Source organism: Centruroides sculpturatus, unplaced genomic scaffold (genome assembly GCF_000671375.1).
Source record: "Centruroides sculpturatus isolate CEXI.00-Female unplaced genomic scaffold, Cexi_2.0 scaffold1595, whole genome shotgun sequence".
Classification (NCBI taxonomy): domain Eukaryota; kingdom Metazoa; phylum Arthropoda; class Arachnida; order Scorpiones; family Buthidae; genus Centruroides; species Centruroides sculpturatus.
Window position 1 is genome coordinate 71,088 of NW_019385698.1, and position 25,649 is coordinate 96,736.

Consider the following 25,649-nt stretch of genomic DNA (forward strand, 5'->3'; position numbering starts at 1 on the left):
TCCCGATTAACTATACGTCAACTTCTAATGCAAGACAGAAGTCACTTTATTTTAATTCAAACCGTTAAATAGAGGACAGGGCCGAATCTGTTGCTAACAGGAAAAGTGTGGTGTACGGGGGCGAGGCAGTACATTACTAATTTGAGCTTGAGAGCATATATTTTAAATTAAATAAATTTAAGATATGGTGAAAAATTGCTTGGTGTATGTGTAAATTTACATTTTTATTTTCAGTTGTTAAATATTATAAAGATTTGAGAACTTAGGAACAATTTTAAAAAGTTGTTAAAAAACTGAATTGTGTTTTTTCCTTTCTTTTCTTTGTTTTCTTTCTTTCTTTCTTTGTTATTTGTTTGTGTTTTATATATGTATTTTCTACAGTTGGAAAAGGCCAGTGGCCATAGGGCCATAGTGTCGTTTACTTTAAAAACGAAAACGATCGTGGATTGTTTTCATGTTAGAATTATAAATATGGAATTTTGTAATGTATATTATTAATTATTCAATATTTATTAAAGATTTCTTTGTGAAAATGATATATTTGTTGACGAATAAGTATTACGAAAGTTTGATAAGTGGGTTTTCCTTACGGGCTAGTAAAAGAACGAGGACGTCCGATTTCGGAAAGGAAGATTTTATTTAATTAAATAAAATTTTACATTAACAGTTCATTGTTTATCTCAATCGAAGGAGACGATAAGCAATCATAATCTTAAACGGAGTACGATTAAAATAGGAATTCAATATCAAAGCGTCAAGATGCTGCATATTAATTAAGAATGTTATATTTTTCGCTCTAATTTTTCTTATTTCTAATGCAATCATATTGGGTGAAAGATTGAGCATGTTTTGGGGAGAAGTCGAGAAATATCAAAATGGAAAAAACGATATCGTTTTTCTCTTACTTGTTAGACGAATCTAGTAGTATTAGTATACAACCTATTCAAAAATTATTATTGTTGGTCGAACTATTAGCACGGATATTAACAATTTTCCTTTCGGGAAATCTCCCCGCAATTGTTACGTTTTCGAGTGGTCATGTAGTTCATTTAAATCCAATTTCGGAAGTTAGAGAAGTTAACATGTGTTCGTTTTTTGCCAATTATACGGAATGTCCCCTATGCGAGTGGAGACACAAATACTGCAGGAGGCTTATCGGTAGCGGGAGAAATACAGTACTGTACTACAAGTCAAAACGGAGTGATAGCGATAATAAGTGTTTTTAATTATAATTAAACCCAATTTGAAATAAATTAGAATCATCTATATATATATATAAAAGTCAAAATATTATAAGACTTGAGACCATTATTTTATTTATAACACTATCCGTTACTCCGTAACAATATAAATCATTTAACTCCGACATATAAAATGCATTTCGGCACCTTTTACTGTGCTCTCTTCAGTTAGATTTCTTATTGGATTTTTTACAAACAATATCCAGACTTAATACAATATTCTCAATACAATATTATAAAAATTTTCCTATCAATTTCTTAACTATACCACATAAAATACCTCCTGGGAGGCGTTCTCCCTCTACAGATAGCCAATTTGGTTGCGTTGTTGTGTACGAATAAAACAAACCCAACTCCCAAACACCCCTAAAATCCACTTCCTGTTAACTTTACTTCGAGCATATTTTGTATTTTGTAGTTTCATTATTGTAAACATCGAGTCAATAAATACACATTTCGGTTACTAAAGCATTGTTTTTATCATCCTCTCCCGACGCAACTTCACAAATTCCCACTCCTCAAAAGCTCTAGCAACCCCGGACATTTAGCTAGTTTTTGTTTTAAGACCCAAAGTGCAAGTCACACGATTTTTTGTGCTTAATTAAAACTTAAATTACATAAATTAGTTTTCACAGTATAATACCGTATTATTTACATATAATATTGTATAATATTATTTAAAACGTTACGGCTTATGTTTAAATCATTTTGTTATTCCAGAGAATTTGTAACCTAGTCACTTTTTTTACTATTTTATTGTAAAACTGAAATGAGTTTCTTCAAGTCTTGAAGGAATTAATTCATTACAAAAAGTGTTTTTTTCTTTCCTAAAACGTTTGTTTTTTTTTTCTTTTTGCATTGCACGCTTAATTTTGTTTGTTTTGGTAATGGGTGAGTATTGTGGGTGTGAGTCACCTTACGCAAAGTATTATTTTTAAACTTTTTTCGACCCTAAAGACGATAGCCGCTTCCTCTCAACATGTGTTTTTTTATAATTCCAGAGGATTTTCGTATTCAGCACCCCTGAAATAGTAATATTCATTTACTTTGGTTTTTGGCTGTAGACCCGTTTTATCAGAACGAATCGCTCCTATCTACTAATATACTAAACAAATATACCATATTGTAATTACATTGAATCACTCTTAATCGAATATAAGTTATTTTATAATATCGCTATTTGTAATTAAAAATTCTTTATAATAGAAGAAACAGTCAAAAAAAGGGAAAAACTAAAAGAAAGTCTTCATTTTTCCTTCTTTTTTGAGTGTTTTTCTATTATACAGAATTTTTAACCGTTTTTATTCATCCTTGGATTTTTATCAGCTGAAGTTCAAAAAACGAGGATTTTTAAAATATAGTTTACAAAAATCTCTATTAAAAATTTAATTCAAAATTTTTATCTATTATTTTATTACTTGTTTATATTTTTAATATATTCTTCGTATTTTCATATCTACTTCGGGTAATGAATAATTAGAATTTTTCCAAGTCACCCACTCGATTCCATCAGCGTATGTAGAATGAGATCCGTTCAAATAAAGTCCATTTAAATTCGATCCATGGCATTTAGAATACCACCAACCGCCTTTAAATACTTCCGCACAATTTTTATACCAGATATCATTATCCTTATCTTTTGTAGTAAATTTCATGCCATTCAGATTACTGAAGGAGTCACCTAAAAGCAACATTTAATTTACATAATTAAATAAGCTTAATTTAAATAACATTGCAAAATATATGTAGATTACTCTAGAATAAATAATTATATTATTCTTAAATTTTGTACATAAAAAAAAATCTAATTTTTAAATACGAAGCGTTGTTAGAAATATGAATAATAATAATAATAACTTTATTATATTGCCAAGAAAAATTATGAAAAAAAATATATAATTTTTAAACGATTTTATTTAATTTTGTATCATTCTTAAATCTTTTAACTCAAATTTCATCCATCTCTAATTAAGATAGAAGTCTGAAACTTTGAGGACACAAAAGCCCGATGACAACACATTTTAATGTTTTAGAGGGGTGGCCCACTCCTACCAATCAGGAAAACAACCAATAAAAGAGTTTTTTGTAAATTTATTACAAAAATTATGATATACAAATTTTAAAAAAAATCAATTAATAATATCCTATAAATACTTTAAAATTAATTTTAAATCTATATATCTCTTTATACTTTATAGATTAAAATTTATTTTGTGATTTAAATTTACATGAGTTGAAGTTGGCAAGTGTCATACGAACTGCATGTGTTTATTACTTGCATTCCTTTGATACGCATTAAAATCATTTAAATATAGCATTTCAACGAAATAACAAAGACATTCCAGGAGAATTAATTTAATTTTGTAATTTTTGTATGATCACGCTTAATATACTATGTTTATAATTTTTTTTTTACAATAATTTTATATACATACTACTAGAATCATTAGAATTTTCTCTTTAAATAATAGCTTTAAGAAAAGTGATGAAAAATTAGAGATGAATTTTTAAATTTTGTTATTTATTTATGCTCTTATGTGTTTAGTTTATTTCATATTTAGATAAAAATAACATAACATTTATATTATAAACGAAAATATTTCATTTTATTATAATAAAAGTTTTTACCTGCATTTCCTTCAAAACCAGAAACATGCAATTTATACTGTTGTCTTTCATTTTCGATCCAGAATTCTTTATAAAATGCATATCTTTTATTTCCTTCTAAGTCTTTCATATCGATTCTTAGAGAATAGTTTGCTTGATTTGTCAAAGCAAATATTTTATCATTACCTAGACATGTTAAATAAACGTTTAACTATTAAACTTTAACATTTAAGGTTATCGAATTAAATATTTGTTCATACTTCATTACATAAAACTAATTTCAGATTACTTACCTAGCCAAAAGTCTTCATTTAATTTACCAAATCCCAATGAATATTGCTCCCAGTCTTTAAAGAAATAATCTTTAGGTTGTTTATAATCCCCTCTTCTTTGGAAAACCTAAAATATCATTTATCATTTAATTTTAAATATATTTTAGATGTTTAATTTAAAAAAAAATTGAAAAAATTAATAATTACCGTCCACCCTCCTCCATCTATTTCCATATCGCAATAAACAAGAAAACTTCCAACAGTTACCCAATTTAAAGGCCATATTCTATAAATACCAGATTTATTATTGCCATTAGATTGAACGTGTTTGCAGTCTATTGGACCAGGATATGGTTCCTTACTTTTTTCCACGTATTCTATAACTGTTCATTGATAAAGATACATTTTACATAATTCTAATCCTAATTTTATAATTAAATGTATTACCTTTTTGAAGTAAATTGTCAATAATTTGTAAATTAGAAGTAACTTCAGAAATGGGAAAATGAGAACTGACATGATATGAACAAACAGACAAAATAATGATTAACGAAAAACGTGGAACCAATTGTATCTTCATTTTGTGAACTGTATACTGTATATTAAACTTAACAATCACCTTTATATAAGTATAAATGTATTTGATTTTGTTTATATTAAAGTTTATTGCTCTTCTCAGAATATATTATATGTCTGATAATTTTTATTATTTCATTGCAATATTGTGTTGCAACTGAGAAACAAAGACGTCTTTAAGATCTGCCAGTTCCAATTTTAACTTTATAATTTTAATTGGATATTTTTCTGTGTTTTTTTAAAGGAACGTTTTTAAACTCGAAGACCAAAAAGAAAGATTAGGTCGTCAATTGTTTGTATTCTGGAACACAAGAAGTGAATAAATGGTGGTTACCAATTTTGGACAGTCTACGTCTTCAAATTAGTTTTAGTAAAATTGCCATTCGACGAAATTCTACAACTGTATATACCTACTCGAACTGTATTCCTGATAACCGTTCACAACCACCAGAGAATGAAGATAATTAATTGGTGAAAGGCAAAAAATAATTGGGCAAAACAATTTTTACTCAACAGACTTGTTTGATTGATTGATTTTTTTTAACTAGAGATAACTTACATACAAGAAAGACATTGGCTGTACACGAAGTGTTTAACCGGCAGAAAAAAGGGTAAGGGAAAGGGGAGAGGAAAAAGGAGGGAGAGGAGATAGACAGTAGAGAAAGGTAGGATTCCTCTAAACGGCGTACATATGGCTACAGTACCCTCTGTATTTGATGTTGGCATGTAGTTTTTAGGCTGCAAGGCCATAGTTCCCGAAAGGTCTATAACTACCATACTCGACCTTTTCTTTTCTCGGGCCACATACACATGATAGCTATTACACGCGGGCTGCAATATAACTATTATAATAAAAAATGTACGTAGTTTTTCATTCACCCTAGAAAATTAGTGTGACTGTTGATATTGCAAACAATATTTCACAATTTCATTTAAATCAGGCTTGTAACTGCTGCATGCTACTCGTAAAACGGCATCCGGGTGTGAATCAGTAAGCCGGTGTTTCTATGTTCTTTGCATATTTCATTTTTGAGCAGTGGCGTGCCGTGACATTTGATGATAGGGAAGCTGCGTTTCTATAAGAAGCCGACTTCCAGGGGCAATCAGTCAGCGATGGTCTAGGATCCATTCATATTCGTTTGTTCGATAAGCCAGTAAAAACCGTAGACTTCTCTAAATGTATTTTTAATTAATAGATTATCTAACGCAAGTTCAATATAATTACCTCTGTTATATTAGATTCAATAGATTCCCTATGCCCTCTAAATGCCAATTCTTGCTTCGATAACATCTACTAATTTAGATATAATACATCTATTAGCCGTAACTTTGTTATAATTTTCAATATTTATTTTATATTGTTTACTAATGTTAAATTCTAGTCTATTTTGATTTCCAAATTGCTTCAATTTTACGAATGAATCGATGGAGATTTACGATTTTCGTGTTTTTTGCTGTCTCTGTCTTTATTTAGATCGTCAAAGCCATTCTTATTTCACACACTAATTTCATTTGAAAATAGTAGGCAAGGCCAACAAAACAATTTTTGCATTTTTATGCATCCACAAAGCCATTTTATATCTTCATAAATTTTATTGTGAAAATATCGAACATAGTTTTTTGTTGACGTATTTATATTTAATTTAGGCAATGGTCTTTCTCTTTTAATAATGTTTTATTTTTCATTATAAGGTCTCGAGCCAAAACTTTTTTGAAATAAATTTTCAATATCGCAATTACATTCTAAATTGCTATCCATAATATAAGGGCTAAAATTAAAAATAAAATTATAAAGGCTTACTTGTTAAAATAAAATGGGTGATGGATATACAATTATACATACCGGGTACAAAATATTCAATTGTATGAATATATTCCTTTTAAAAATCAATTTTTCAAAAAAATATTTCCTCAAAAATTGATTAAATGAAACTTTATGGGTTAAGATATAGCAATTTTACGAGCAAGCTCGGGCAAGCTTTGTTCCTGAATGTAAATTCCATTGCGCTTTATAAAAGTTCGATAATAGATTCAGTAACAACAGAGTATTAAATTCTCAAATGAATATAGTCAATTACAAAGCCAGTTTCTTATGAACTCGTAGTACAAAATGGACAATACAATTGGTAATACTCACTTACTAACTTAAAATTTGTTCGTTATTGAACAAGAATAAAATGTATTGGGCCATCAAGAAAGTATTTTCGTTTTTTAATTGTCAATTTTAAAACATAACTCCACTATCAAGAACGTATTTAATCGAAACAAGAACTATTGTGTTCAACACACTTGCTTTTATATACCAGATACAGTATATTAAAATGTAGTGTTAGATACCAGAAACTCGTACAAGAGGGTTTTTTCCTTCTCTCAAGAAGACGCCTAGAGATCGGAAAGATCGGACGAATATGGGAAATGAGGCAAACTTCGATTTCAACTCGTGCATTGCTTTCCTTCAGACGTGTGGTCTGACATTCGAGAAGGGGCGACCGGGTAGTGAGGGACGGGGCCCGATATATCCGGACAGACCCATCGAAAAATTGCTGAGGATTTTTCGACCAGTTCGGATTCGATCTTGGGTCCCCCAGAGCGGTAGGCTACCATCTTGCCCACTCGGCTATCCGGCCATTCTAGAAAGGGATCGTGCGCCAATACTGTACAACCGAAAATACTTTATTGATGATTCAATATTTATTTAAATAAAGGGAAAAGAAATAGAAAGAAAATTCACCGAGTAGTAATATATATATATATATAACAGATTATAATCTTATTTTGTTCCAATTACTGTATATGAATTAATTCAAATATTTTAAATTAAATTATAAAAATTGCATTTAAATGGTTATAAATAATTTATGTTCCTATTTTGTTATTTTCCCTTAGAAAACAAATTATAATTACACATAGCTTTGTAAAGAAACGTACATAAAAATAACATAAAATATTCTTTACTTTTTAAATCTTAAAACCATCCACTTAGTCAAATAGCTCCCCACGGATGGAATCATTATGGTGTGTAGCACCCAGCAGCTAAACCGCCATAGTTTGGTGCTCTGTAAAGCGTGAGCGAATGCTTGTAATCTGGCTACTTTACATGATTCAGATATTTTCGCAGTGGAAACTAATGGAAGCGCCGTATTCGACAATACGGCGCTTCCATTGGAAATATGCATATACGAATTTATATTCGAATATACAATTTTATCATTGTTTTTCACGTGTATAGAAATTTATAATAAAATACATAATGCGGTTATAATAAAATATTAATTTTAAATAATTCAAAGTACATTAAAATATGAAAATAATTGCATAATATGTATTTATATTTTAGAAATTACAAGAAAAGCGGCATTTCCACAGCTTCCATGGACTGCAAGCCACTGGTAAGGTCAGAGGCAAAAAGAATTAGAATTATTTACTGGATTGTCAAGGTTTTGATTGGTGTACAGTACTTAGTTAATGCCACAAACTCCAGCAAATTTAATAAGTGCAAGAGTAATATTATTTAATTAATAACACACAAATAAAAACTGTCCTTTATTTAAATACGTTATTTACAATTGACTTTCGGTAGTGTCTTGTACAATTTTATGTAGATATTTAACTTTCATTTCATTTACCATTTTCAACCATTCATTTTTAATGACTACATCTTCAGGTCCCCAGTCTGATGTTGGATATATGGCTTGATGAAGGTTCTATACGAAAAACAAATATATAAATTAATATATGTAATCAATGAATTACTAATATTTTAAATGTAAAAATTTATATTTAAGAATTCTTTATATATCAATAATATTTTTCATTCATTATCAGATTCTATTCAGACTTGTTTTTTTTTCTTTTTTTAATAAACTATGAACACTGAAAGAAAAAAAATCAAAAATAATATAATTAATTGTAATTCAAACTGTGTTTCTCAGAGGAAGAGTTTTTAAAACACTACTTTATTTAAACAACAGCATTTTTATTTTTTGTTCTCAATTATTTTTTTATACAAATATATATACAGTATACAGTATATTCATATTATATTTATATCATTTACGTCAAAACAATTTTAAACTATATATAGTTTAAATCTGTTTTGATATGAAAGATTCATATTAAATAGAATATAAACCCAACAACAAGCATTTAAGAAATTATAGGAGTCAAAAGGATATTGACTCCTATAATCGTATGGATAAAATGTAAGAATAAATGTATGGATAAAATATTTTTTGACATCTGTAGTCTCCAGTTGTGGATCTAAAGTATGTTTTATCCATAAATACACTTCATTCCTTTAATCTTTCAAGTGCTTATTTTTGGGTTTATATTCTCTCATTTAAATTATAGGAAAAGTTGCAAATTGCAAAATTATAAATTGCAACAAAGATATGAGACACTAAAGTTTTTTATTTTTGTCATTCGAATATTTTTCTTCTTTTTTTTTAACATTTTGTATCACTAAATTGATTAGAGAGGTTGAGGCACAAGTCCAAACGTTAAACGTGTACGGGTAGCAGAAGTACACGTTACATGTTTCAAGTCCAAGTAAAAATCGTTGAGGCACACGTTCATAACATCACGTGACTCAGTGAACATCGCGCATTGACTCACGGGAAATAAGTTGAAAAAAATGGCGGAAGCAAAATAAATCATAATTTTAACCCCAAACACAAAAAATGAAGACGTTTAAGCCGATCGTGTACTCACCAAGCTACACGTAGCAAACGCCATTATCGACGGTCCAGAACTGCCAGATGGCGGCGCTCACCCTTTACCCGTATACGTTTTGGGCTAAATACGTGCGCCTCAACCTCTCTATTTACTTTTCCCTCTTTATACATATTGCAAAAGTTTGTCTTCAATTGAAACTGGGATTTTCACCTTGTTAAACTGTGCATCTCTTGTGGTCTCTTATGGATTTGGTCTCATATCTATGTTGCAATTTATAATAATTTTTTATATGAGAAATACTGGGTTTGGAATACCATAGCTTTTAGCATTTTAATAAAACTGGAAAATGCATAATTTCTTATGTTGAATTATTGTAATACAGTTGAAGTTGTCTATCTCAAACCTGTTTATTTCTAAATTTATTTCCCCCTCATTTTCAGCCTAAATTCAATATATTTTCCATGTTTATCTCAAATAATTTTCTCCCAAACCCTCTATATCTCAAATTATGGACTGAAGTGTCAAAGCTCAGCAACTATATTTTGAGAGCATAAATTACAGTTGATAAACAACCCTTGCAATACAGTGCATAGTTACAATTAATCAGTAGTCAACTGACTACGAGTTTGGTTTGTCTTATTCAGAGCCGCCCCTAGAGCCGGGCAACTGGGGCAACCGCCCCAGGCCCCACGCTTAAGAGGATACAGCATGATAATGCTTTATAATTAAAATGTAACAATTTGTATTTCAACGTAAAACTTAATTTTAAAGTATAATTGTAAGGTACACTGGAAAAATCTTATGAATCTTCACTTCTTGATACAACTTTGCTACTAATTGATTTTACGATCTACAAAAAGAATAACTGTTTAATGTATAAATTCAAATATATTTATGTTTGTTAGTGTTCTATTAGTAGTTTTCTTTTATAAAAAAATAATTACCTTAAAAATAATAAAAATAATAATAAAGAAAAAAATAGTTTTTATAATATAAATTGTAAGTTGGCTGTATGTAACTTACAACAAAACTAGGCGCCAAGTCAGTGTAGTTGTAATTAGCATTGCATAGAATATTTATATACTTGAGCATATTGTAAGCTTATAAATGTTTCAATTGAACAAATTTATGCTGCTTAATGGTACTAAATAGAATTATTGATAATTTCGACATTCGATGCAAGAATGGCAGAACATAGGCTATAAGACGTATCAAAGATAAAGAAACAAACGATCATTATTTAGGTTGGAAAAATCAAACAAAGTTAAAAATGAAATAATAATAAAAAAGTGAATACAGTCGACCCCCCTATAACACAGTAGATACGTTCCGTTCTTTATGAATCGATTTCTTACGAGTCATTGCCAATCACAGCCCGACACGTGTGAAGTTTACGGACTACAGCTGTTTGAAAGGTTTTCTTCCATAAAATTAATCGATTCTAGACTAATTCGACTCAACACTTCCAAAATACGTATATTTTTTTTGGGGGGGAATAATCCATATAAACTACGCTATAAACAAAAAATTGTTGGATTACTTACCATTCGACGTCGCCATTGCTCAAGTTGTTTTCGTTGCGGAGCAGCGCACCAAACCGCGGCCGCGATTTCTGATAACTTATTTTTTTGCGAAAACTTCGTTGAACTTTGGAGACATCATTAATATAAATAATTTTTATGGCCGTTGAATAAGAAATGTTTTTTTCACAAGAAATGTATAAAATTACAGTACTGTATTAGACTTACGGTACCTAATTTACATACTGTACAGACGATAGTAAACAACTTACCTAACTCTCCATAGAGTGGCGCTGGACAGCGGATAGTAGTTCGGCTGCCCGATGACGTTTTATCGAATTATAGGAGTTTTTTTTACCAGGTTTGTACGGATACCGTCGCAATTTTTTCGCCGTCTTATAGGAATCGTAATTATAGGAACCCGTGTTATAGGGGGTCTACTGTATTATGCAGTACATTTAGACTGTACTACCGATAAAAGTCGTATTGAACAATTAACTCTGATTGTTCGAATTGTAGAAATGCCTAACGAATAAGAACGAAACGAAGTTGAAATTAATGATTATTTTATTGATTTTTCTCCTATGCCGAAAAGTACAGGGCTTGATTTATCAGAAAAATTATGTAACAACTTAAAACTTGAAATATTTCTTTGAACGAACGCCGTGGACAAGCTTATGACAATGGGGCTAACATGGTAGGCAAGAGAAAAGACGTGCAAACAAGGATTTTGGAAAAAAATCCGACAGCATTTTTTGTGTCATGTTCTGCGCACAATTTAAATTTATTAAATGTTTTTAAATTTAAAAAAAAAATTTTAAGTGTATTAAATTTAGGTTCTGTTGATGCTGTTGAAATCGATTTCAACAGCATCAACAGAACGAAGTTTTTCTAAATTAAAACCAATTAAAAACTAGCGAGGTTGCGGCTGAAGTTTTCAACGCAAAAACGCCTGCGTCGGATGTTCAGCGCCGCCTTCCTGTAAGCCTAGAAGTTTGACAATGGCGTTTGGAACATCAGTGGTGCCATGCTCGACGTTCCAAACGCTATTGTCAAACTTCTAGGCTTACAGAAAGACGGCGCTGAACGTCCGACGTACGCGTTTTTGCGTTGAAAACTTTGGCCGCAACCTCACTATTATTTACGGACAACGATTAACAAATCTGACACTTTTATCTATTGAGCACGAAACATGTGAAAAATTAAATTGTGATGTTTTAATGAAAGATTTTGCTGAAATAAATACCCGCAAANTCTATTAATAATAAAAATGTGATGATTTGATAAAAATAAAATAAATAAAAACAAACATGCTTTGTACAATCTTAAAAAAAAAAATATTTTTTACACTTTGTTTTATATTTCCGCAATTTTGTTTAAATAAATTTTTGAAAGTTAACGTTAATTATTTTACTTATTAGTTTTTTTTTTTAAATTAATACTTAGTTTATTTTTTGAAAGGGCCCCGCAATTTCAGATTTGCCCCGGGCCCCGCAAAAGCTAGGGGTGGTCCTGGTCTTATTAGTTGAAGCAAGTCAGGCATCAAAAACTATTGACAAACATTTCTGTTAAGGTATGTCAAAAATGTTTTATATATATACCTAATATAGGTGTTTACTAGCTATTGTATTAATAAAATCACCTCCAATCAAACCTATTACTGATTACCTCTATATTTCGAAACCTGTTTATCTCAAATTTTTTTCTCATTCCCATGAGATTAGAGATAGACAGGTTCAACTGTATATACTGATAAATTAGCATAACATATAAAAACAACTACAGTACAAAAATAAAAATTTAAAACATGGAGTCAGCTTTAAACAAAAATGGAAACTTAACTAATATACATACCTGAGCTGGAAAGAAAGTAGCGGCAACATATCCATATATAACAAACTATTTATTATAGAAACGAAATAGCATTAGATTCGATCAATATAATCCCCCTACTAAATTTATCATCATCTGTCACACATGTAGAAGGCTCTGCACACCAGTAACACTGCTGTGTTGGTTTATGTCTTCGAACAAGTGCCCTACTGCTCAAAGAATGGCATCTCTTATGTGAAAACGTTTTCCTCTCAGGGTTCCTTTACTTTGTGGTAGAGATCGAAGTCACAGGGGCCCATACCGGATGAATTTGGAGGATGTTCCATTATTTCTCACCCACACTATCCTAACAACTACAACACAGGAGCAGCAGTATGACAAGTGAGCTTTGTCAAGCAAGAAAATGGGAGCACATATTTGGAAATGCTGCTATTTCCTCCTCACCACAGGATGATGTTCCAGATATCTACGATAGTATGCAGCATTCACAGTCTGGCCTTGAGAAACTGCATGACAGAGAATCATACACCACTATCAAATCACTATCACATTTCCAAATTCTTGGCACAGTTTTTTTAGGGTGAGGAATGATGGGTGATAGATACCATTCATTGGACTGGTGTTTCAGTTTTGGCTTGTAAGATCACATCCACGTTTTATTCAATACAATGATCAAACTTAGAAAACATCACTTTAGGGCAGTCCAATTTGATACCACCAAGTAACTGCTTCGTACTCGTCGATCTACATTCTCTGCACAAGCTCTGCTTTTCCCTCTATATTCCAGAAATCAACAGTGCCCCACTTGTTCCTAAGGAGCATGGTGACATGTTGTCACTACGTTCCTTCCAACACTCATATATTAAAATTTTAGAAATAAATATATTATTCAATAATAGTTAATGTCAACTGACCATTTTATAATAGTTTTGTGATTGATCACATGCAGGAATTTATGCAAGTATTCATAAATTAAATAACAATAAACAGTGAAAATAAATTATAGGTAACTCTCAGTATTCACGTATTTGGTATTTGCACTTTTGCTTATTTGCAATTAAAAAATTGTGACCAACCATATGACTATTCAGAAATATTTGCATATTTGCAAATTGATTTACAATATTTCCACTACAATATAGTACTTGTAAAAAATGTACTTTCTGTTATCTACAATTTTTACATTTTTTGACATAATCAAGCAAAGTACAGTAACTACTTTACTATTGAACTGAAGTCACTGCATTACAACAACAATGCCTTTTGTTAAATTGTGCATGACAAAATTTATGTCACAATTATGTAAATAGTGTATATACAGTCGAGCCCCCTATAACACTTGATAATTCCGTTTTATATGAATTCCATGTTGTACGAGTCACTTAGATTTTACAAATATGTGTGCAGGGCTGTGAACAGCTGACTTATTTGTAAAATCTAAGTGACTCGTACAACATGGAATTCATATAAAATGGAATTATCAACAGTGTTATAGGGAGTCGACTGTACAGTAAATAGACAGTTCCTTACAATAAGAATAATTAGTGATCTAATGTAATAATATAAAAGATGGCAAAGTAGACAGTGGGAGGTTTGAGAAACGTAGATATTTGGAACATACTTTACCAGACAGCTACATAATGCAAAAATGAGGAACTAGACATGATGTTTAAGGAAAATTTTCATGGCAGCGAAGAGGGAGATGGTAAACAGAAAAAAATGCTAAAGCTGCTAATGACAACTTACAAGCTCTCAAAAATATACAGCACTATTGATAGCTTGTGCAAGGAGTTACAAGAATCTACTCCTAAATGCAATCTCAAGTTTAAACAAGCTTTGGAAACAGCCCAACTCTCATATGCCAAAGCCTGGAAGGACATGAATGAAAAAAGTCTATCAAGCAACATTAACTCAGTTTTTCCAAACTGTTGTAACTCTTCCACAATTATCTTAAAATGTAAAACTAATGTTTTTAATATAATTAAACATATCAAAAAAAATAAACATTAGTTGTTATTATTTGCTTATTGAATCATCTGCAAAACTTTAAATATTTTAAAGACAGAAACATGTTTTAGCTCAGCCACATTGGCTTGACCTGCAGGAACCTAACTCAATTTTCTCACAGGCTTTCCTATTTGACATTAGCAAGATTTCCAAGAAACCTAGCCATCATGAATACTGAGAGATACCAGTAACATATTATAAATAATTAATCATCCATTCAAATTTTTAAAATACATACATTTCTATATTTAATAAGAGTTATGACTGCCCATAAAGGTATCTGAATCATGGATGATAATGCTAAAATCCAACCAACAGTTTCAGCCCAGTCAGGATTATTTTGATCATTGTAAGCTAATCTTTCATGCGTAGAAATACCATAAATAAATATAATCTAAAAAATATAAATTTATTTATCAAAAATCTTTAAATTTATATAAATAATAAAAATTTAAAATTTCAAAAGTATTAAAATCTTAATATTAATTTACATCTTGGCTTTTATGTTATTCTTCTATATTCTACCATATGATAATTAAAAAAAAAAAAGAACTAAAACTAGCTTATCAGATTTATTTACCAATAAGTCAAAACATTTGTATTAAAAATCCTATGTTAAACATTGGAATATTTTCATTTGATTTCATGAACAAACAATTGAAATAAGGAAACATTTATTTTACTAAATTGTTATTGAACTTTATATTTTATTTAATTTACAATTAATAAAACAATTCATTATAGTGTGGCAGTTCTTTAATCCCTCTTCAGAATGTTTGTGATTTTTTTTATATACAGGAAGGCCTCGTTTAATGAATATGCAGTATTAACAATGTATTTTAGACACACCATGAGGCACTGCAACTATACTTAGTTATAGACATAACCTGCTTTTTGAATAACCTGTATATAAAAGAGGAACTTAACAATGATAATCCCCAGCAGATGAATGTATATCTTGTTGGAATCAACGATCGTGATGTTTTGTAATGTTCTGACGTAATAAAAGGTTGGTAGCGCTCTTGACCCCTCGAGCAAGGTGACCTTGTTTCACTCTCCCCTTTTCTAGCGCTGACCTTCCGGAAGTAAAGATTGTGTGTAATCTTTGTGCACTCTTTGTTCTTTTGTTACACAACCAGTTATGTTAATCCAACTGCCTTTTTACTAATCTCTCCGAAAAGCAACATCCAGTCTAACATATCTTACAGTTGTATTGACAGATCACAAATTATTCATTTCAAAAATGTTGGGATTCTATTATAATTTGCTCTAATAGTTTTTCTGCATTTGTTGAGATTTGAAAGAAGCCATTTTTTGGAATTTGAATTATCTGATAAAAAATATGAGAGTTTAATTTTTGTTTTTAATTTATTACGTTTGTTATTTTTGAAGAAATTCTTTTGAAACCAAATATTCAAACATGTAAATCTATGGTTATAAAAATTTTGTTACAATTTCTATATTTCTCTCATAAATAATGTTTATTATGGTTGAAATCATATTTAATTTATATATTTTATATAAACATAAAATTTAATAAATAATACATAATATAAATTCAATACTTACTGATAATATCACTGGTGAAATAACAAGCCAATTAGCTTTAAAATAATAATTAATTTTTATCCCTAACATCATTTCGAAATCACAGCATAAACGATTCATTCCTTAAAAATATATGCCAAAAAGTATTATTAATCAAACATTTTCAAACAGATATTTTGGAATTTAGATAAAATATATTTGTCACAAGTGAATTCTGATGATGATCTTATATTTATATAAATAAAAATGATGCTACTTTGAAAAAGAAATTATTGTTACATTTCTTATGATTTGCTGTTCAACATTAAATGGAAAGTCGTTTAAACATGAAACATGTACAGTTGTGTGTATTAAAACTAGGTTTTCATCTTTTATATTAAGATGAGAAAAACCTGCAGTTTTTCCAAATTGAAAAAAATCAATGTAACCTAATTTAACTTAACTGAAATAGAATTCATTCATAAAATTCATAAATGTGTAAAAAATATTCTAATAATTTACAATATCACAAACAAAATCAACATTTTCTAAATTGGTTATATGCAATAATTATTGTAAATTAATAAACACTGCAAACCCCTAATAAATCAGCAACAATATTTTAAACAAAGTGCCTATAGTAAATGGAATCATAATGTTTCATATTTAAGAATTCAGATATTAAAAACAGCTGTTTCTTAATATCTGAATTTTTGTAATAGCATAATTTTAAAAAGTAACAAGAAAAACATTATTTTATTTTATTTTTTATGATTTAATGTAACTATGAAGATGTATTAATATAAGTTTATTTGTTTCCATAATAGTAGTATCCTTGTTCTGTGATGAAGTTGTGGCATCCCAACTTCGCTTCTCACAGTCCATTACTTCTCATCCATACTGTTTTTAGTCAGTTTGAAGTTTGATATGCAGAATGAGAAATAGAAAGGTATGCCTGTTGCATTATCATGCAACAGGCATACCTTTCTGCTTCCTCTCTGCAATCACTATAGGAATACAAGTACTTGAGCTTTCCTTGTGTATCATCCTATACATAGTCTGAACTTAGCATCCTTTGAGTTTTGTATTTTTGATAAAAATCGTTCAAAACTAGGATTTTTTAAGAGATCCACTTAAGAAACACTTTATGTCTTATATTTCTCAGATGATGATGATGATGTCATTGACTTTTTTAAATCATTAAGTAAAGAATTTTTTCAGAAAAGAATTTTTGTCTGTTTCCTGCTGGGAAAAGTATTAAATATTTATTACAGATTATTATTTTTGTCATACAAATGACTTAAGAATATAAAATGTAACTTTTTAGAATTAAATATGCATACTTTCATTATATTTACTGTTTTAGTTACAATTGTACTTATTGCACATTGTGCTCCTTAATAATGGGTTGTTATATAGTATATATTATCTTGGTGGGCAGAGTTCCTTTCTAGGAAGATTTTCATTCATATTTTAATTTTCTTATATTATAATAAATTTTGCTTATTAATGTAAATAAGTTATTTCGCTAGCTATTTCAGAAATATTCAGAAATAAATGTGTTTGATCAGTTGGTTTTTCTTACTGTGTAATTTAAATTTTCATTTATATATAAATTAAACTCATCTTATAACAGACATTTATTATTGCTCCAAACAACCAAACACCGTTTTTTTATCAATAACATGTTGACAATTTTCTGATAAAAGGTCATACAACTTCAAATTTCTTCAAAAAATTAAAGCAACTGTGTTAAAGTTCAAGTACCTGTATTCCTGAGGTGATTTCAGAGAGGTTGTTTTTGATTTATCCTAATACTCTAATCACATCAATTAATGCATCACAGAACAAGTATATCATGATAGAAATAAGCATTACAATGTCTAGAGGGTAATTTATACAGTATTTACATTTATAAGTACAGTACTTTATAAAAAAAAATAGCACAGATTTAAAATTTAACAAACAAAAATATTTGTATTAAATTAATTTAACAATGAAACAGTTCTTTTTAAATGTTATGAAAAATATTGATTTCATTTAGAATTATTATTGTATATGATCAAAATTGAGAAAATGCAGACTGTGACTATGATATTTTGAATTATAAAAATGAATATTTTTATGTATATAATTCTGTATTTTTGAATATAGAAAAAAAGCAGCACCACACTGTATAAACATGCACATAACACATATCAATTAAACATAGCTTCAGTCTATTTTCTAATCTTTACTAATATTATATTCATACAAAACAATTTAAGTTTAGAATAAGTTAAATTCTCTAAGTATTTGGATAGTACCTCATTAGTTTACTCAGTCAACTTCACACACCAACTAACTACCTGGTTCTGTTTTGATCTTTTGCAAGACAAATAAGAAACTGAATATTATGACACCAGATAAATATTTTTTCACATGTGTGTAAATGCCCTCATATACTGACAACATAACTTTTTAAACATGTATTAACTGACAACACATGCCTTACATAATAGTTTTTTAATTACTTCATTTATGGTATTTAAATACAATGTGAATTTTAAATCACAATTAAATAAGGATCAATCTATAAGTTAAACTGAGCAAAAAAAATTGCTAGTTTTAATTTTATTCATTGGGGATGAGTTTAATTCACTGTAGGATTCAATAGCATGGGATTTAATCTTGGGGCAGCTGAGTTTAATGGATAAAAAAATTTTTAATGCCAATTCAATAAAATTCCCACCTTATGTGACTGCTAATTCATATTTAGTATACAAATAGAAGACACAACACAATGCATTTTTAATTATAAAAACACAATTTTAATTATAAAAATATTTTTGGAAAATTTTCTAGTANCTGTTGAAATCGATTTCAACAGCATCAACAGAACGAAGTTTTTCTAAATTAAAACCAATTAAAAACTAGCGAGGTTGCGGCTGAAGTTTTCAACGCAAAAACGCCTGCGTCGGATGTTCAGCGCCGCCTTCCTGTAAGCCTAGAAGTTTGACAATGGCGTTTGGAACATCAGTGGTGCCATGCTCGACGTTCCAAACGCTATTGTCAAACTTCTAGGCTTACAGAAAGACGGCGCTGAACGTCCGACGTACGCGTTTTTGCGTTGAAAACTTTGGCCGCAACCTCACTATTATTTACGGACAACGATTAACAAATCTGACACTTTTATCTATTGAGCACGAAACATGTGAAAAATTAAATTGTGATGTTTTAATGAAAGATTTTGCTGAAATAAATACCCGCAAAATTAATATTTCATAAAATAGTGCGAAAGATTCATTTAAAAAATTAAGATAAAAATAAAATAATTAATTCTAATTAGGAAAAGTTATTTTTGGAAAATTTTCTAGTTTTTTTTTTTCCTATCTTCATTGGAGGGTGCCAGGTACCTTTGGCCCTCTCTCTGGGTGTGCTACTGGTAGGATTATGTCTATATGTCTCTACTGGAGTAGTAAAGACATGTAGACAACCAAGCCTAAAATATTCTAATGATCATATTAACTATTTGGCTAAAGCTTAAAATTAATTTGTAGTGTGCCGTTACAGGTTTTTAGGCTATACATAATTTTTCTATTTATTTATTTTTGGTTGTATAGGGGGGTTGGCAGACTTTAGTGAGAGGGAAGGGGTACTTAAGGAAGCACGGATTGTCAACATAACCTTTTTCCTGCCCGAGATGAGGACCTGTCTGGTAAAGATATGGAAGACTTATTTTCTTTCTGTGAAAGTGCCCCAAAAAACCGTGTGGTACGATTGGAAGTGTATGCAGGTTTTGTATTATTGAACGGAAGGTAAAAATTTATTTGCATTAACAAAAGTACTGACTGGACATTTAGAATTTTGTGTTAGAATTAGTGAGCTACAATTAATGGACATTGTCTGAGGAGTATTTTTGTGATAGATTCATGTGCATTTTAACAGCAAGGGCTCGTATCATATCCAGCAGCTCTGAATACTAACAAATTTATTTGGGATGTAGGTAATTCTATATGTGTCCTAGTGCATCCTGTAATTTTTGTATGTGTAAAAATATATATACCAATATATATTGTACATAAACTTAATTTTAAGTAACTTTCCTTTGTCTCTCTCATCTCATGGTAATCCACACAATAGTCCTGCTATGAATTATTGTTTTTCACACTAGATACTATGTAATTCAGACTAAAGATAGGTAATTAGGCTAACATCTTGTATTATATTCAATAATTAGCCAAGTTCCAAGTTCCAATAGCTAATCTGACCTTATTGTTTGATCTATCTTTAGTCCAAATTACTTTATATATTTAATTAACAAGTTATGATCCAATGAATTTTGTATTGTCATTCGATTAATTTATAATTTCAAGCTTAGTTTATAGTGTAAATGAAAATATGATTTAATTAATTTAAATTTTGCTTATAAAATAATTCTGTCTCTGAAACAAGGAATAAACATATTTTTAGAACACATTAAAATTAAAATTATAAATTTTTAGAAAAGTTACCATATCCCCACATAATAGAAAGTAGTTCACAAATTGCTATAAATAAAAGGGGAAATCCTGCTCCATAAGTATGCATGATATTAAATATGTAAGCACCACCCTAAAAATATGCAAAAGTTGTTATCAAGAATGAATAGAAAATGTTTATCATATGAATTTTAAAATAGTTAATTTAATAAATTACAACAGAATATTTTAAAAAAGTTAGTAAATACCTGTGTAACACAAGGTAGTCCTAAGAGGAAACAAAGACTACAAAGAAATAATAATATTTCTATTTTATATTTCCGTAATTTTGGAAATTCATCATAAATGACTGTTGTTAAAGTCTCCAATAATGCAAACTAAAATAAATAAAAATATATAAATTTTTTGCTTTAATTTCTATTTAAGAAAATTTACTCAAAATTAATCATATATAATCTAATACAGTTGAACTCTCTATTTGCAAGCTCTTTATTCATACATTTTGCATATTCTTGGTTCAAAAAATACAGTTAATAGTATTCACTAGTGTTAAGTTTTAAGTTTGATGTTCAATATATACAACTAAATGGAAATTGTCACATGACTCAGGTGTGTTTTTTTTTGTAATCTAATCCCTTAAAATGTGGGGTGAAATTTTCCTGCCTAGAGTGGGGAAACTAGTGCATTGCTTTTTGTGTGATGGATCAGTACTGCCCAGTGTGTGTCCAGTGGAGAATCAGTATCATGCTTGTTGATTTTTGGGTGCCAGAGTGTTGCCCACAGTGTGTAGAAATTAAAATTTCCTTTTTTGTTGTGTTACCATTGTTACAAAGAAATTGTGTACTTTATTCAGAACTTGTAAACAAGAACAAACATTTTTCAACTTGTATAATGGCAACAGATAAAGAAGTTTTCCACATTATTTTAGCACATATACTTATGCAAATAGTAAGCAACTTTCAAATATAAATAATTTTATGATAAAAAATTTGAACAGTGTAGAGTTCCTTTACTATGGATTCTTTTTTCAACTGACACTTTTCATTGTGTCTTGTACCTTGATATCCTAAAATCTGCCTTAAGAGCAACCATATTCTCAAAATCTTGGATATACCACTGGCATTGATTATATTTGAAAAAAGATTAAAAATGGATGGAATTCAAAAAACTTGTTCAAATAGGCAGAATGAGAAGAAAAGCAAAACACAACAAAAGTTGATTAATATCTATAGGAAAAAAGGACCCTGCATCCTAGGTTTGATGGGAAAAATAAACAATATATTAGGTAAGTAAAGTGGAAAAAATAGAAATTTTGCAGTATTTAATGAATGAATTTAGCCATAACCAAAATCAGTTTTTGCTATAGAACAAAGAACTAAAGCTACTCTGCAAGAAATAATTAAAACAGAACTTAAAATTGGTATGACAATTTACACATATGAGTGATAGTCTCAAAGGTTTTAGAGAAATTAAATATGATCACATCTGTAAATCATCAGACTAACTTAATCTGATTTAAAGAATTAAAAGCTCTTGGTCAAAACTAAAATTAATTAAAACTAAATAGTTTCAATTATTTTCAGTGAAAAAAGCACATGATGCAAATATGGAAACAATAACCTCTTACTTGGCAGAAATATTGTGGAAGAATTCAAAAGATCAAATAATAATTTCTGCTTTTTTCAGTGATGTTTACAAAATAATATAAGTAAACTTTAAAGTGGCCATGTTTACCTTAAAAAACTCAAAAAAATTATATTTAATACAAAATGTATCCTATTCATACTGCTTGTTTGAATTTTATTCCAAAAGCTTACGAAGAATCATCGAGAGATTGTTACAAAACCCGATGAAGAACTTGGAAGAAGTTTGAAAATGTTTGTTTTTGTTTGTTTTCTTTATCTGCACACCATAATCGATTCGGAGTATGTGATTACCTATTCATATACTTGAATGATAGGAAATGCTTGGAGGACTAAGCTTTAGGGACCCTAACTGAGGCCCAACCATAAATGTTTGTTAAAAAATAATGATAAAATATAAATTTCCATAAAACTTAAGACATCTATTAATAATAAAAATGTGATGATTTGATAAAAATAAAATATGAAAGATTAATGAATATTAATTATATTATATCTATAATTAAGACAATAAAGTAAAGAAATGATTCACTCGTCTGATTATTCGCCCTTGCATTGCATGGTGCACAAGATGGTTACAACATTGTTGCATCAGATATGAATAACATAACAGAACATCAAAATTACAGTTAATCAGATTTTCAGTACTTCAAAAAACTAATAATGAATTTTTTGATAATGTTCAACTTGAAAACTCAATTTTTAACACCTAAAAAATTTACATTAAAAGTTTAAAAATAAATATCCTTATGCTTTTAAAAAATTATAATAAGATTCTGTTACAGTCACACAAATACATAAACTTTCATTATTAATTTAGTTTAATCTCAAGAAATTTTTTTATTCTATAAATTATCTGATATTTTAATTTTTGTATTTCGATTACTTTATTAAGTTTATTTATAAATAAAACTATTTTAATTTAAATTTAGAAATGATTTCTTCATATATCAATAAATTTAATTAATTTAAAGTTAATTTTCTCAATTAATTAATTTAATTTAAAATCCTTACTTCACTGTCTATACCAAGAAGCAGCATCATCATGAAAAATAAAAATGTCCATAACTGGGGAAGCCACAATGTTGCTAATGCTTCTGGATATACAACAAATGCCAATCCTTGGTCTGTGTTTAAAAGAAAAAATTCAATTTTTTATAAACCATATCATAAATTTTTAAAAATAATTTTCAATATTATGTAATTATAAACAAAAAACTCTGTAAAGAAAAGAGAAGAATTGTTATTAAAGTAAATTCCAATAAAGTAGATTATTGTTATTGTTATCAAAACAAATTTGGAAGATATAACTTATTTCAATGTAGCATTTATATTAAATTACATGAAAGCATTTTCAAACTTCTATAACCTAAATGATCAAACTGTTGATCTTATCCAAACAAAAACATCTGAGGTGTCAAAAATTTCACCAAGTAAAACTTTATGACAATTTACCCTAACCAGACGGGCCTTCACGCATCACACAAACGCTCGCAACACCCAGTTAGAGCTCCGCTGCATAGAAAAAATTGCAGTTGAGCATGGCTACAGTAAAGGCATGATTCACGGTTTAGCCCGTGCCTGCGCCAACCGTCCCCCACACTGCAGTGGCAGCCCCCTGTCTACCCTGGATGGCGGCCACCAACCTGTTAAGAACGATAGACGTGCAGTCGTCTGGTTCAACCAACATTTAGACCACCTATACAGGGAGATTGCTTGCCGTAATCGCACAAAGATTGCGTACAGGAGAACCGGCACTATTTACAACCTGCTGCACAATGCCAAGGACATGATAGATCTCAACAGGACCCCAGGAGTATACTCCATTCCCATCAGGGATGATAGATTCCATAGAGACTTAGTTTACATTGGTTCCACCATCCACTCAACACAAAAACGGTTACATGAACATCAAATGGATATTAAAAACAACAGGCACACCACTAACTTGTCGGCCTACGTTACCAACCCTGAAATTCGGGTGGACTTCCAAAACACCAAAGTAATCAGAGAGGCATTTTGTATTGATCACATCCATCACCTGGAGGCCTGGGAGATTTATAAAGCCAACAATGGGGGCACCCGAATCAACTTTAAAGACGGAGAGACGATTGCGCAGGCGTGGAGATACTTATTCAAAGAATTCAAACTGGGACAAGCAAAGGGGTGAAATGCGATATGCGCATTAGTTACATCTTGGGCATCATCGTTCCAATGGTCAAGAGGAGACACTGTTTAGTCACCACCTGAAGAAGACCTTGGTGGAGGTCGAAAACGTTAGTGAAGATTGTTACCAACACTGTGTTGGAATCAATGATCACGATGTTTTGTAATGTTCTGATGTAATAAAAGGTTGGTGGCGCTCGACCCCTCAGGCAAGATAACCTTGTTTCACTCTCTCCTTTCTAGCGCTGACCTTCCGGGAGTAAAGACTGTGTGTAATCTTTGTGCACTCTTTGTTCTTTTGTTACACAACCAGTTATGTTAGTCCAACTGCCTTTTTACTAATCTCTCCAAAAAGCAACATCCAGTCTAACACACTGTTATGAAAAGGTTTTGTGGATTGTTATTACTCAACACAGTATTAAGATTAGAAGTCATTTTGTGTTATTGTCATAAAGTTTTACTTGGTGAAATTTTTTTATATCTCAGATGTTTTTTGTTTTAATATCAATTGTTTTTGTTTAATAATTTTATTATTACATCACCATAAGATTAATTGGTGTTTGGTGACCACCAACTGAATACACCACTGACCAAATGTGCTGCCAACCGAACACTTTCAATATTCATTTCAGTCAGCATCAACCAAATGCACCGCTGACTGACACTTTTGATATGTCATTTAGAAAAATTATTATAAAAAGTTTTAATTGGCATAAATTTAAGCGTTTGTAATTCTGAGTAACATTTTGAATAAAATTCATTTGTTTCCATGTAATTTTATCTTTATAAGCATAAAATTAAAGCATAAATAAGCATAAAATTAAAAAGTCATAAAACTTGTGGGATCTGCAAATATCCATGGGGTTAATTAATTTATCAGTTTTAGTGTTGCATGGCAAATTTTATGGTAGGCCTACTTATATGTATGATTTAATTTCAATTTTCCAAACTATATAATAATTATTAATTGGTTCATAAATTATGGTTTTATTTTGTGTGCAATAAATTTTTGGGGAAATTTTGGATCCTGAAAATATTCTGCATGCCTTTTCATAAGTTGCATTGTACCATATTACTTCTTGCTGCCTGCAGACAGCTACACTTGGTCTACCTTATTGTGAGC

The 25,649-nt window shown here is 29.9% G+C and overlaps 2 protein-coding genes across 3 annotated transcripts in view; both read right to left on the reverse strand.

Annotated features, from left to right (window-relative positions):
- Window positions 1–2,652: 2,652 nt before the first annotated feature.
- LOC111641298 (techylectin-5A-like) lies at window positions 2,653–4,707 on the reverse strand. Of its 2 annotated transcripts, none has more exons than XM_023387451.1 (5): window positions 4,568–4,707; window positions 4,328–4,406; window positions 4,142–4,247; window positions 3,870–4,034; window positions 2,653–2,922 (listed from the first exon to the last, which is right to left on the reverse strand). In XM_023387451.1, exons 2-5 carry the CDS (start codon window positions 4,352–4,354, stop codon window positions 2,672–2,674), a joined length of 549 nt encoding a protein of 182 aa, XP_023243219.1. In that variant the 5' UTR covers window positions 4,355–4,406; window positions 4,568–4,707; the 3' UTR covers window positions 2,653–2,671. The 2 variants fall into 2 exon arrangements, with proteins under 2 accessions (XP_023243219.1, XP_023243218.1); XM_023387450.1 differs by lacking the exon at window positions 4,568–4,707 and adding an exon at window positions 4,483–4,504.
- A 3,335-nt stretch (window positions 4,708–8,042) lies between these two features.
- The window catches only part of LOC111641301 (sodium-dependent proline transporter-like), a 38,880-nt gene continuing 21,273 nt past the window's right edge, over window positions 8,043–25,649 (reverse strand). Inside the window, exons 18-23 of the mRNA XM_023387454.1 lie at window positions 23,375–23,487; window positions 20,966–21,094; window positions 20,751–20,850; window positions 16,300–16,400; window positions 14,969–15,124; window positions 8,043–8,400 (exon numbers count right to left, since the gene is read on the reverse strand). Of these exons, the coding sequence (XP_023243222.1) occupies window positions 8,257–8,400; window positions 14,969–15,124; window positions 16,300–16,400; window positions 20,751–20,850; window positions 20,966–21,094; window positions 23,375–23,487 (743 nt within the window). The 3' untranslated portion in view covers window positions 8,043–8,256. The remainder of the gene's footprint in view (window positions 8,401–14,968; window positions 15,125–16,299; window positions 16,401–20,750; window positions 20,851–20,965; window positions 21,095–23,374; window positions 23,488–25,649) is intronic.

What these genes read in the sequence shown, in the direction of transcription:
- LOC111641298 (XM_023387451.1), bottom strand. Translation starts at nt 4,354, where the DNA reads ATGGAAATAGATGGAGGAGGGTGGACG. An exon ending in TAGATGGAGGAGGGTGGACG is followed by an intron (nt 4,248 to 4,327) that starts GTAATTATTAAT and finishes ATGATATTTTAG; the next exon opens with GTTTTCCAAAGAAGAGGGGA. An exon ending in AAATGAAGACTTTTGGCTAG is followed by an intron (nt 4,035 to 4,141) that starts GTAAGTAATCTG and finishes TAACATGTCTAG; the next exon opens with GTAATGATAAAATATTTGCT.